A 14,177-nucleotide genomic window follows, 5' to 3' on the forward strand; every position below is an offset into this window, starting at 1 on the left:
TTTCTGTGCAGTCTTCTCTTCCTTCACCGTAGGAGCATTTGTTAAAGGCGTAGCTGCTGTTCTAGTCAGCTCTTGCTTCAGGTAACTTTCCCATCCCAAAGAAAAAGTTTATTTAGATCTTGTGAGGTCCTGATCCCTAGAAGGGCCTTCTTCCAGTGCTGCTAAAATTTATATCTCATTTCTATATGCACTGGATTTCCAAGATTCCCCTGAGTGGCACTGTGTCCTGGGGAATAATTCTTTTCTGGAAGAAACTTCCGGCCTCTATGTATGTAGCTCCATTAATTATGTTTGCATACATGCATATATTCATCTTGTATGGCACAGTGAAGGAAAAGGGGTAAAGTCCTGTAATTTCTCTAAGTGGAAATCTGTTTCCACCCTTAAATGTCTGACACAATCAGTGGTTTAGTACTATTTGAAATGCCATGTTCTGAGAAAATGCTGTGTGGTGGTAATGTAACAGAGGTGAAGTTGCGTTTCCCAGATTTGTTGATGCCAAACTGAAAGGTGTTTCTGTCGTGGAGCTGGCTGTCAGCAGCTGACCAATGGGAGTGCATGTGTTTTTGTGCAGAATGTCTGTCGTTCTGAGTCCAGGTCTTTGGCAGCACTGGCTTCAGAGGGCTATCAGTAGAAGAGAATGCAAAAATAATGGATGTGCTTGTTTCTGGGTGCTCTTTCCAGCTGTTGCAGATACTTTTCTCTCTCTGTCATTTTTATTCCGAGCCCTGGTGGGTGTTCCCCATTCTGGAGGTTATCTGAAGCTCTCTGCTTTTTCTCTGCTGGAATGTTTGATAGGAAACTCATTAACGTCGCTGAATGGCAAGGAAAGACTCAGAGGGTTCTCCCCTCAAGTGACTATGTTCTTTCTTGGAATTGCCACTAGTCTGCCTTTCAGCTATGTAAGAGGTTCAGGAATGTACTGATTCCCCAAGTTCATACATTCCCTTTGTGCTCACATCCATCTCAGTGGCATGAGCATGCTCAGGGTGCCGGTGCTGGTGGACTTGGCTTTGCTGGCAAAAATAAGTGTCTCAAGAAATAACAAGTTCTTGGTTCAATGAACCATGTCCTAGCAGCTCCAGATCTTCATCATGACAACCTGGAGAAAACCACCACCCAAGCTCATTGGAATCCGTTTTTAAACCAGTGGGGGTTGTCAAATCCCAGAGAGAAGACCCAAGAATCCACACCAGCAACAAGGGGTAAAGAATGTCATGCTAAGATAGTGCTTTCTCATGTGACAAGGCAGCTAGCTTTAGAAGCATTAATTGGAGGGTATTTACAATGGGCAGTGTGTGTTATTTCTTTTTGGAACAATGTGTTTAAAGAGGAAAGAAAAATGTATTTGGCTCTTTCTGGGAGACTGTGTATTTGATAGTGACAGGCCACATCATGTAGCTTGTGGTTAACAAACATTTGGAGTATGTAGTGCACCTCTGAAAAGAAAGAACTATTGAATTTCTACGATCAGTTAATTACATCCCACCAGTGGCCCATTGAAATATTGAAAAAATATTTTCTGTGATATATAAATAGATGACATTACTGTGATGACTACAAGTGGAAAATGAATGAATTATCATTCCAAATACTCCTTATGTTATTATTTACATAGTGCTTATAACAATGAGGAATATTTGGAAAAAAGGTGGCAATAAGTACACTAAGTCATAACTCTGTCTTATACAGTCAGCATAAAGTAGAAGGGTATATAGTTTTGCTTGTATGGACAACTGTATTTCTGAAGGAAAGAAAGCTGTGAGAGAAAGAAAAAAAAAGATGAAATTATAAATTTCATTTTGAAAATTCATTCATATGAATTCCGGTCTACCTTGATTAAATTTTGCTGAAATTATATTAATAATTTGTCCTTAGCTCTGCAAAAATGAATCAGATATCAGTGTTCTGACTCTGTGTATGGAACAGAAATGTAGCTAACAACACTGGGGTAGCTTCAGTAGGGCCATGGTAAGATAATGAATGTCTTGTGGGAGGAAGGAGCAGTAGGAGATACAGACCGAGGCAAGCATGGTGCGGTTTGGTCTCTTCTGCGACTGTGGGATGCATGCTGGGGAGACAGCAAAGATTAAGTGCTGTCAGCAGGAGACCTTGCGGGTTCAGGCTTCATGGCACGTTTAACATCACCGCAGCAGATGTGACCTCGAGTGGCAACGATTCAGATGACGAAGACTCTTCAGAGGAGATGATTTACTCAACGGTGTTTCCAGGATGGGAAATAAGTGTAGCCAAGAATGAGTATGCTGCCAGTACTAGTAAGGAACTTCCTCTCTCTTTGGATCCATTGCTCTTGTTGCAGCTTTAAGTTTGCTTGCTCATCATTCCATTTTCTGTGCAGTCTTCTCTTCCTTCACCGTAGGAGCATTTGTTAAAGGCGTAGCTGCTGTTCTAGTCAGCTCTTGCTTCAGGTAACTTTCCCATCCCAAAGAAAAAGTTTATTTAGATCTTGTGAGGTCCTGATCCCTAGAAGGGCCTTCTTCCAGTGCTGCTAAATTTATATCTCATTTCTATATTCACTGGCCCTGAGTGGCACTGTGATATATTTGTCTTGTATGGCATAGTGGAGGAAGAGGAAGCAAAGTCCTGTAATTTCTCTAAGTGGAAATCTGTTTCCACCCTTAAATGTCTGACACAATCAGTGGTTTAGTACTATTTGAAATGCCATGTTCTGAGAAAATGCTGTGTGGTGATAATGTAACAGAGGTGAAGTTGCGTTTCCCAGATTTGTTGATGCCAAACTGAAAGGTGTTTCTGTCGTGGAGCTGGCTGTCAGCAGCTGACCAATGGGAGTGCATGTGTTTTTGTGCAGAATGTCCTGGTGGATTTTCCCCATTCTGGAGGTTATCTGAGGCTCTCTGCTTTGTCTCCTGCTGGCACAGTCTGTAAGGAACTCATTAACATTACTAAATGTCAAGGAAAGGCACCAAGGGTTTTGTGATGCCTCTTCCCAAGCGACCATATTATTTCTTGGGATTGCCAGTAGTCCACCTTTCAGCTATCTATGAGTTTCAGGAATGTACTGATTCCCCGAGTTCATACATTCCCTTTGTGCTCACATCTATCTCAGTGGCATGAGCATGCTCAGGGTGCCGGTGCTGCTGGACTTGGCTTTGCTGGAGAAAGTAAGTCTCTCAAGAAATAACAAGTTCTTGGTTCAATGAACCATGTCCTAACAGCTCCAGATCCCCATCATGACAACCTGGAGAAAACCACCACCCAGTCGTGGTGGAATCTGATTTCAGACCAGTGGTGGTTGTTGAATCCCAGAGAGAAGACTGAAGAACGCACAGAGGCAACAAGGGGTAAAGCATGCCATGCTAAGATGGTGCTCTGTTTAAAGTACTAGTAAGGAATTTCCTTTCTCTTTGGATGTGTTGGTTTTTCATTTTTCCTTTTTTTTTTTTTATCTTGTTTCTCCCCCGTTGCTCCATGTAGGTTTTGGGAAGAGTTTGGGCTCTTCTTATCGATTATTCTTTCCAAATTTACATTCTTGCCATTGGAAAAAAAAAAAGGATGTTACAGAATTTATAGATCTTCCTTCATTGCTTAATATTGACATGTCACTTTCATCCCTGTTTTTACCCAGTAGTTCAACACCTGTACTTGCTGGAAGAAATGTTTATAATTTTTTCCAAGTTTTTCTCTTTTTGGAGAAAAACGGTATTAATTTCTATTTTGTGTTATTTATACCATTCATCAGTATCTTTGCTGAAATACAGCCAAGACCTTCATCACTATTTGTTGGTATATTTTCTTACTAGATTTCTTGGCTCTGTTATACAGAGTCTCGTTAAGATATGGAAGACCAAAACCAATCTCCATTACCACTTCATTAGAAATTGTCACTCTATCGCTTTAATTTGCTCAAAGATAGTAACATATCACTATTTCAAAATTTAATTTCATATAATTTAAGCACATCTTATTGTGTATTTTTCCTGTGCACTTGTGTACTTTGTAGTGTCAATAAATCTGTTCTTTTAAGCATTTTACTTTTTTTTTTTTTGTCTGAATGTCATCAAATTTTGTCTTTTTCTCAGCAGTAGTCTTTGTTTTTTCAGGAAGATACAAAATGAATAATTCAACTTGTTTAGGGTTTCTTTTTCTTTTGCCTAAGCTTTTAGGTGTTTCTGGGTTTCATTCATTTGGCTTTTTTGCTCTCTGCATTTTACTCTCTGACTTATTCCATATGGCATATAATATGCCAACTCTATGGTCTAGTGATGTTTGCATACTCTCTGAGTGAAAATGTATGCAGTCTCTGATCGTAGCCTTTTGTGGTGGTTTTATTTTATCAGTTCAATTGTATTATAACTTTATTGACTAATACTAGCTTTTCAGGTGGCTATTGTGGTGCTTTCAGATTCATTAATGAATCTGAATACTTGTTGAAGACTTAGCAAGAATGTTTTACCTGTCCTCAGACACCTGTGATATTCTTTAGGCCCAGGATTATTCTTTAAACTCAGATTTAAATGTCTATAACTGCTGTAACATTTTTGCAGTACTTCTGCTATGCATTATTCTTCTCTCTCTTGTTTCCGCCATTATTCCTGCGAGTCTTTGCATCTGTCTGATGCAAAGAAAAGAAATACTAGCTTCGTGTAAAGAAACTTAATAAGAAGTATAGTGTGACTATCATCTAGTTATGCATGCGTTTCCATTATCCCTTATCTTTATGGCACACACTAACAGTAGAGTAATAATGGTAGAAGTAGAGCATGATCAGTATTGAATCCTCCGTTGTCCTAACAGCTGTGGACTCACAACATGAAACACTTCTGGAAGTCTCCACACAAGATTATTGGAAACCCTACTACACAGATGAAGAGGAGAGATATCCTAGCTCTGCTGGCAGGGGTAAAGCAATTAAACATTTCAGATAATATTCAGATTTGTGACATAATACAGTGAAGTATAGGACTCTCACAGTGCTGCTAGTTGTAATTCCCATATTGTTAGCTTTGATTATAGCTTTATATTATTTTTGCTATAGACCTCAGAGGTAACATCTATGACATTCATCTGTCACTCCAAATTTATCTTTCTAATATTCATTACTTGCACCTTTCCCACATATCTCTGGGGTTTTAAAGCTTGCGCTGCCGGTGGTGTAATAAAACTGAGCAGATTGCAACATGTAGGCCCAGCTTGGTGAAGAAAAATCCACCTTTTTCACTGAAATTTCTATTGTAAAATCTGAAGTCAAAGACAGAAAATAGCACTGGTGATTCGAAAACATAAAAGTTAGATTAACCATAACTTCTCAGTTAAATCAGGCCTCTTGAAAAACAAATTTCTGTCAGTTACAAATGTGACAAAACTAAATAGTAACCACCTACTCTTTCCATTGCTTAGTACACATAAAAGCATAGGAATACTTACAGAAACATCCAGGGCAATATTTGAAAAATATGTGGGTGGAAAACCTACAGATATAAAGCTCAGATTGATTTAAGTAGAGTCTTTAGTGTGGGATAATAAGATAATGATAGTAGTATAAATTTGGCCATGTTAAGTTAAAAAAAAATTATCCAGCTGGTACTAAACTGTGGTCTTGAAGACACGAAAGGCTCAGCCTAGGATCTGTTACTCTTGAGGGTCCATTTTAAATGGAACAGTAAACTTTACATTCCCAACTGTGGTACAAAAGATAAGATGCTCTCTCCAGACCAACGTGAACATTTTCCTTCTAGCGTTAGTGTCATTAGCCAACTGAGCTATTGAAAATTCTCAACTACCACATTCTTCAAGCTCAAAATTCTCTGTAGGCAAAGGCTTATGGAGTATATTCTCCAGCTGTTTTTGTTGTGTACGTAAATAGTTTCCAGTTTGTTGCTGTTTGTTTGCTTGTTTTTAAAGTATAGCTGAATATGAACTTTGTTTTTGGCAACAATGCCATTTGATCTTGTTAAAAAGAAGATCAAAACTGAACAGCTGAAGATGCACCTTTCTACAGCTGGATTAGAGGCCAGTCTTCAAATTGCATAGAATTAGATTGTTCTGAAAATAAATGGGCTTGTGGAAAGCTGTATTATCCCTCTGTAAAGACAACCATTTTCTTCCTTCTGTGGTAGTTCTTTGGATCTGCCTTCATTAGCTAGGGACATTTCCTTATGGTCCTGGGTTTTCTGGGAAAAATTCAGTTGGCATTGGGCAGGAGCTTTAATCACCTGGAAAGAATTTCTGTGAAAACTTTATTTTAGTTCTGAAATGTTGTTAAATAACATGTGTTCGTACTTTTCTTAATTTTAATGTCCTACTAGCTGTAAATTCAGGATCATATTTTACAGGATTATCTCTCAATATTTTTTCTAATTACGAAAATAATGAATTACATTTGTTGGAATGCTCTCTTTATGAGCATTTAACCATGTGAAATGTGAAGATACATATCTCTTCATTTCTGTTCTTTCTGGAAAATGCTTAATGTAGGTTTCTCTAGCTGGTGACTTATTGAATGTGTAACAGCTCCAGTTCATTCTCTGCATCCCCTAGTTGCGACCTTTATTTTTGTTTTCATATATCATTCATGAAAATATTTGCTACCTAATGCTTTTTTCTTTTATTTTTTTTTTTTTAATTTGGGTTCTAATGCTCATCTTGGTGTTAAAGATATTCTTTTCTGATATACATTTTCTAAGCCTTTTAATGTTTATTAGAAAATCTCTTGAGGTGGTGGTACTTCAAATTACTTCTGATTGCATCTTCTACTATGTAAACAGTAAATTAAACATTGAATAGTTAATTTATTTTAGCTTTAATTATTACTGAGTTCAAGACTAGTATGCTTTTCAACCTCAAATATATGAACTTATTCATTTCATTCATCCAACTAAATATTCTTCCACTCCCAGAAGCAGTGACAATTTCCTTGGAGCCATCCTTGCAATTGTGTACTTGATACTTTTACTCAGAAGAGAAATTTCATCATCTCTTTCTCTTTTATAAACCCCAAATCCACAGACTCAACAGTTAAGTTAGTATAAATAAATACAAAGTAGAGATGCAAGCTGTTATTGCTATGTCTTCTTCCACTGCTTTTCCTATAGCTTTATTCTGCCATTGGTCATTGGGATACTCTGTAGCAAACTTAAATCTTCCACTGATCCTGGTGAAGCTTTTCTGGGCAAAACAAACTTCAGTTTCCAAAGGAGCTTTATTTCCTTCCATCTTTCATTTCACACCCATTGCAACAAATAAAAGAAAAAAGCAAAATACAAAATCCAACTTTACTGCAGATAAGGATACTGAAGATAAGGATAGTATGACTGGTGTCGGGTATTTTGATCATTATTGATTCAATCATCATCTTATCAGCACTTGTTACAAGTGAAACTGAAAAACGTCAAGGACCAACCCAACATCCACTATTACACAGTGTTCACTATGGATGGATCAGTCAAGGACAAAATCCTGCAAACACTACTGGGGCTACTGAACAACAAGAATTTACTCCTCCAGGTGAAAATGATATTGAAAAGGAAACTTCTTACACAGGTAACATTGCAACTTAAATTTTAGAGTATTATCAGAATTTACTTAAGGTTTAGTTTAAGAATGATTTTATGAACAATTTTGCACTCTGAGGTCATCAGAAATGTTCTGTGGATAAACCCAAGCAATTCAGATCTATCAGTTGCCTTTTCAATTTTTTTAAATCTATTCTTCAGACTTAGTCTTGGAGGTTTGTTTTCTCTCTCATTTGGATCATACGTCAAGACCTACAGTGAATTAACACTGCAACTGTCTCCTACGTTTAGTGTTCTATGTCATGCAGTCATGAGGCTTTACCAGGCTATCTGCAAGGGTTACATCTGTAGGAAACAGTAAATGTTTAAAAAGAAAAACAATTATATCTGTTGCATTTTTTCACATATTTGTGAATTGTGTTCACACTCCTGTTGCAAGTCATTACTGGAACTGATTTTTGCACTTTTTTTTTTTTTTTAATATGGCAATTTTAACTAACTAAATAGTATCCAAAATATCTGCTCATTTCACTTTTGAAATATGACAAGATGATACTGAAGTGAATGAAAAAAACATACTGTAGAATAAAAGAGAGGTTTCTCAAAGAAATTGAAATGTAAATGATGAAATTCTACTATCAAGCTAGTATCTGAAAATTGATAAATATTAGTTGATGTTCCTGTGAGCGTATTGTTTGTTAGTTAATGACTGATGTGCTGTACTAAGCACTGCCATCTTTTCTTGCTAATTATCAAACACGGGCCACTGAAGAGAAATATGTCTTTATTTGGGATGCTCTATTGTGAAATCGAGAGGAAAAAAATTGAATATAGTCAATACATCAAATTCTGTGATTAAAATCTTACCAGTGGGTCCGATTCTTCCAGATACTTTGCATTTATTACTTACACATTAGTGGATATTAGTTTGATATTCAACCAATAGGAAGTCGTGAACTGCGTGAGTCAGGGAAATACTTTTGAAAGTCAAGGAGATATCTTGATTCTGAAAAGCATATGCTCGGTTAGAAGGAGGATTCAATCCTATTGGTGACAGTAGGCAGCCTTTCTAAACATAAACCATAATGAGAAGAAAATCTGCTTTACTTCTCTTTGCCATTGAATGTAGTAGACATGTGAGCAAGGCCTGTCATAGAGACAAGAACCGAAGAGGAGAATAATATGAGAAATGGATCTTTATGTACTGAGTTCATAATTGCTTCACCATCATCATAACAGCTATGGTCCCCAATCATGGGGCCAAACAGAATGACTCAGCGCAAGACCCATTGGTGTATCCAGGTTGGGGCAAGGAAGATTATTCCATACAACCCACTATAATGGATAGAGTTATTCCTTCCAGAGAGAGTAATCGTGAAAAAGAGTCTTCAAATACAGGTACTAGTTGTAATATCAATTATGCATATTTCATCAATTATGTCTTTCACAGATAGCTTGTCTTGGAAAGCTATTGCATGACTTAGAGAGAAGAGTAGAATACTGATGTCCTTAAGGCTGTGACAAAGACTATAAAGTGACTCATTTTCTCTGTGATCTGCCTGGATGGTGTTGAAATATAAGATTTCAAATGTATCTTTCGATAAAACATTTATTTCATACTTACAAGTAACAAGATAATAGGAAAACTGTTCTTCCTACTGCCATAAACAGATCTACAAATTACAAATGTATTCCATAATTTGTCACTACTCACATAGTCTTGAGCAACACAGCAGCTTGAGTGGTTGTAGAAAGGATTCTTTACTGCTAAGGATGATAACTGCAAGGTAAAAAGCTCTGTAGAATAATTTGGAAATGGCACTAAAGTAAAGGATCTGTGATCAGACAGAGAACTGGTCCAGAAATTCTCCTGATTGCTTTCTCCATGTCCTCTCTGTGTGTCCACTGTTTTGGGAATCTTTTGGATTAAGATATGAACTTCATGAAATTAATATCTCATAATGTAGCAGTGAGAATGTAATGGGAGACGATCCTTTTTCTTCGTCTTTTCTGGTGTGAGAACGGTAGCTATGTTTTTAAGGGAAGAGCAACTTGAATGTGGTGGGTGTGGGATGGGCACAGTGGGATGCATGTTGATAAACAGCTGATTCAGCCATCGTCATAACAGCTCTTGCCACACCTGATCGTGCTCCTCATGAAGACCCAACTCAGCCAACTCTGCCTTCGGGTAATGAAGCAGCACAGAGCACTGAAGGCACCACACATTCCACTGATGCCCCTGGGGGTCCAGTTCTCCTTGGGCTGGATCCCATCAGTACAAATGAAGCTGGTGATGAATCTCTGCTCACGGGTACCAGTAAGAATAATGGATCATGCTCATTTCTCACACACCGTGTGAAATGAGACATTATTTCTTCTGAAATTGACTACTACTCTCTTTCTCATCTTTGGGATCTACATTCTTCTTGTGGACTTGCAGTGCAAAATTTTGTGGCGGGATCTGATCTGCTGTTAGAGTGACCTTCTGGACGGGGCATAAGGGTATCCCTGCTGGTGCGTTTGGTGGTTTCTGCTCTTTGCTGAAGCATGTTCCTGGGTGGCCTCCTGTCTTTTCTGCCAGTCACACACTTTGGTGACCCTGAATTTCCAGCCTCATCTTCCTCCCCTGCACATCAGTGAGGTCAGGCTTGGTATGATCTGGTGCCGCGGTCGGTGTGGTGGAGGTGCTCTGGTGGGGTTGCAAGCTGGGTGACTTGCTCTTGTGACACAGCAGTGGCACCGTCTCCAGCGAGTGTTGTCCTGATGGTGAGGGCAGGGCAGTTACACAAGAACCATGCCCTGTACTTTCTGTCATTAATTCCTTGCACCTCCTTGCCAGCACAGGACCACTGCAAATCTGGCTGTGGCGTGGCTGGTCACTCCTGAGTTATAGGATCGGGTTTCCTGCTGTGGTCTCTTCTTCTGAAGGTCTTCCCTCTCCACCTGTCACTGGCATGTGTGGATACAGCCAACATCTTCCTACAGTGTGGCAAGCACGTGCTACTTAGGGGTCTCGAATGCCACTGACAATGTAGAAGGAGAAGGGGAGGCCTTCACGCCTTCTCTCCTGCCATGCTTTCAGCCAGGCAGCAGAACGTGTTTTATGGAGTGCTGCGATACAGGAAGGAGGGAAGCAATGTGGGTGGATGTTTGGTGGGCCTCTAAAGCTAATTGTGCCATCATCCTGGCAGTCACAGTGTCCACGGATGTTTTCCATGCAGAAGAAGCAACCAGCAGGCCCCTGGCACCCAGCACTCAGCCTGGAAGTGAAAGTGAACAAGCCAATGCCACAGGTGGTTCTCATGTCAGTTTGATACCTGGAGTTTTTCCAGACATTGATGAACATCTTAACCCATTACCTACTCATCTTTCTACTAGTAAGAACTGCTTTTTTATTGAATTTTCTGTACGGCTACTCCGATAGTCTTGAGTAGCAAATGAGTGTTATTGGGTCGTAGAAAGGATTCTTTTCTTCTAAGGATGATAACTGCAAGGTAAAAAGCTCTGTCGAATAATTTGGAAATGGCACTAAAGTAAAGGATCTGTGATCAGACAGAGAACTGGTCCAGAAATTCTCCTGATTGCTTTCTCCATGTCCTCTCTGTGTGTCCACTGTTTTGGGAATCTTTTGGATTAAGATATGAACTTCATGAAATTAATATCTCATAATGTAGCAGTGAGAATGTAATGGGAGACGATCCTTTTTCTTCGTCTTTTCTGGTGTGAGAACAGTAGCTATGTTTTTAAGGGAAGAGCAACTTGAATGTGGTGGGTGTGGGATGGGCACAGTGGGATGCATGTTGATAAACAGCTGATTCAGCCATCGTCATAACAGCTCTTGCCACACCTGATCGTGCTCCTCATGAAGACCCAACTCAGCCAACTCTGCCTTCGGGTAATGAAGCAGCGCAGAGCACTGAAGGCACCACACGTTCCGCTGATGCCCCTGGGGGTCCAGTTCTCCTTGGGCTGGATCCCGTCAGTACAAATGAAGCTGGTGATGAATCTCTGCTCACGGGTACCAGTAAGAATAATGGATCATGCTCATTTCTCACACACCGTGTGAAATGAGACATTATTTCTTCTGAAATTGACTACTACTTCTCTCTTTCTCATCTTTGGGATCTACATTCTTCTTGTGGACTTGCAGTGTCATAAACTGTCTTATAATCCTGTTGCATGTTAACCTCTAAATAAGAAATGCTATTCATTAGGAACATTCTTCCCTGGGCATCCTTTTTCTTATGTCTTCCAGTTTTTCTCAGGTTGATTTTAGTAGGATGTCATACTGAGAAAATATTATTGTTTTTAGACGTAAATGAATCATATGCTTAAAGCCAGGTTTTCATTTCTATTCACTCCTGCTCTTGGTATTGTCACAGATGACATTAGTACTGTGAATTGTAAAGTAACTTACTATTGTTCATGAAGTTATATGAGTTTTTGCTCTTAAGTTTTGTTAATTATCCTATTGAAAGCTCTGTATATTATCCTATTGAATTATCCCGCATCGCAATGTTGGGGCTTCACTCAATTTAACTTTTATTTTTTTTTAAATTAATAATGGGCTCATGACATTGTAGTGCTTTGGAAATTTTTCATCCCTTGTATTTTCTTAAAAGAATAACAAACCTGCAAAAACCTTCTATGGGAAAAAGTAATATTTATGCTCTCCCTTTTCTTATTCACCTTCAGTTTTCCTCAGGATTACTTTAACTCTTGGGATTTTCCAAAGAGCTATAAAAAACAAAGTTTGCATTGGCAGAAGACAGTACTTTTCTCCACTTCCTCCTCTTGTTTGCTCTGTATGAAGGGGATCACATGAAGCTTTATCATTTATTTTCATCAGCATGTTAAGCTTTATGTGGTTTGACAGATCAATTACAAATACAAAAACCCAAATAGGATTTGAAAATTTATTCAAATACTTTCAAACAGGTCATTGAAATCTTGCTGTTATGTAATGACAGGAATCATAATATTCATTTTATTTAAAAAGTAGCATGATTTCTCTCCTCTTAAATAGTGATTACTATTTACTAGATATTTTCTAAGAAGCACTGTAAGCTACACTTTTTGGAAATTAATGTTTTGGTTTCTCATTTTACTTCATAACGTTGAATTTCAATAGTAAATTTTTCAGCAATGTTAATGTTTATTACTGAGTTTATATTTTGTAGCATTTGGATACTCTTCAAGTGCATCAAATTAGGCTGTGCTGTTTCTTAGCATGTTTTTGTGACATCCATATTTCTTTGCCTTAACAGTAGTCTCTTTAGAAAAGAGCACTGTCTGAATGATGTGGGAAGGATATTCATTAAGTAGTTTAATTCCATTATTCTCCATGTGAATTCATTTTGACTTCTTCTAATGGGAAATGAGTACACACTTTTATGATCATCTCACGGAAAAGTAGAGATGCATAAATAAATGAAAAGAAAAAAAAAACATTTTTTAACATGATGATATTATCAGTCTTAAATAGTTAGGTCTAAATAGCTGCTACTTAGATTTGGTTAGATTTGCATGCTTGAAAAATCACTAAGATTTTGGAAACATGTATGTAACTATTAGAGTGTCCAATAGAACAATAGTAAAGGAAGAAAAAAACAAAAATAATGAACGATACAGAACTTTTTCTTTGTCCTGCTTTTCTTTTTTCCTAACTCTATTCTATACAGAGGCTAATAAAGGAAAAGGTAGACCTTGATAAATGAAATAAAAAGAGAAAAATTGATAAGGTAGGGATTTGTAAACATCCTTGAAGTTAACTTAGCCATCATCACAACAGTCACAGACTCCAATGATGTTCTGAAACCAGAAGATGTAACCCAGGAAGCGTGGACACCTCGAGTCATTAATACAGCTCTTGCCACACCTGATGATGGTCACCATGAAGACCCAACTCAGCCAACTCTGCCTTCAGATATCGAAGCAGCACAGAGCACTGAAGGCACCACACGTTCCACTGATGCCCCTGGGGGTCCAGTTCTCCTTGGGCTGGATCCCATCAGTACAAATGAAGCTGGTGATGAATCTCTGCTCACGGGTACCAGTAAGAATAATGGATCATGCTCATTTCTCACACACCGTGTGAAATGAGACATTATTTCTTCTGAAATTGACTACTACTTCTCTCTTTCTCATCTTTGGGATCTACATTCTTCTTGTGGACTTGCAGTGCAAAATTTTGTGGCGGGATCTGATCTGCTGTTAGAGTGACCTTCTGGACGGGGCATAAGGGTCTCCTTGCTGGTGCGTTTGGTGGTTTCTGCTCTTTGCTGAAGCATGTTCCTGGGTGGCCTCCTGTCTTTTCTGCCGGTCACACACTTTGGTGACCCTGAATTTCCAGCCTCATCTTCCTCCCCTGCACATCAGTGAGGTCAGGCTTGGTATGATCTGGTGCCACGGTCGGTGTGGTGGAGGTGCTCTGGTGGGGTTGCAAGCAGGGTGACTTGCTCTTGTGGCTCAGCAGTGGCACCGTCTCCAGCGAGTGTTGTCCTGATGGTGAGGGCAGGGCAGTTACACAAGAACCATGCCCTGTACTTTCTGTCTTTAATTCCTTGCACCTCCTTGCCAGCACAGGACCACTGCAAATCTGGCTGTGGCGTGGCTGGTCACTCCTGAGTTATAGGATCGGGTTTCCTGCTGTGGTCTCTTCTTCTGAAGGTCTTCCCTCTCCAC

General features: G+C 38.9%; 1 protein-coding gene across 50 annotated transcripts in view; it reads left to right on the plus strand.

Annotated features, from left to right (window-relative positions):
• CD44 (CD44 molecule (Indian blood group)) overlaps positions 1 to 14,177 on the plus strand; it is a 107,931-nt gene that overhangs the window by 83,516 nt on the left and 10,238 nt on the right. For 4 of the 50 annotated variants that reach the window (XM_040700622.2, XM_040700615.2, XM_040700626.2 and 1 more), the window contains 10 exons: positions 1,077 to 1,205; positions 2,154 to 2,276; positions 3,198 to 3,323; positions 4,777 to 4,881; positions 7,342 to 7,521; positions 8,733 to 8,891; positions 9,622 to 9,810; positions 10,685 to 10,870; positions 11,329 to 11,517; positions 13,285 to 13,548. The exons of 2 other annotated variants lie outside the window; for them this stretch is intronic. In XM_040700622.2, coding sequence (XP_040556556.1) covers positions 1,077 to 1,205; positions 2,154 to 2,276; positions 3,198 to 3,323; positions 4,777 to 4,881; positions 7,342 to 7,521; positions 8,733 to 8,891; positions 9,622 to 9,810; positions 10,685 to 10,870; positions 11,329 to 11,517; positions 13,285 to 13,548 — 1,650 coding nt within the window. Of the gene's footprint in view, positions 1 to 1,076; positions 1,206 to 2,153; positions 2,277 to 3,197; positions 3,324 to 4,776; positions 4,882 to 7,309; positions 7,522 to 8,622; positions 8,892 to 9,621; positions 9,811 to 10,684; positions 10,871 to 11,328; positions 11,518 to 13,284; positions 13,549 to 14,177 lie in introns of those variants that run through there. 44 more of the 50 variants (XM_040700617.2, XM_046941400.1, XM_046941405.1 and 41 more) reach the window with 32 other exon arrangements.

This window comes from Gallus gallus, chromosome 5 (assembly GCF_016699485.2).
Source record: "Gallus gallus isolate bGalGal1 chromosome 5, bGalGal1.mat.broiler.GRCg7b, whole genome shotgun sequence".
Classification (NCBI taxonomy): domain Eukaryota; kingdom Metazoa; phylum Chordata; class Aves; order Galliformes; family Phasianidae; genus Gallus; species Gallus gallus.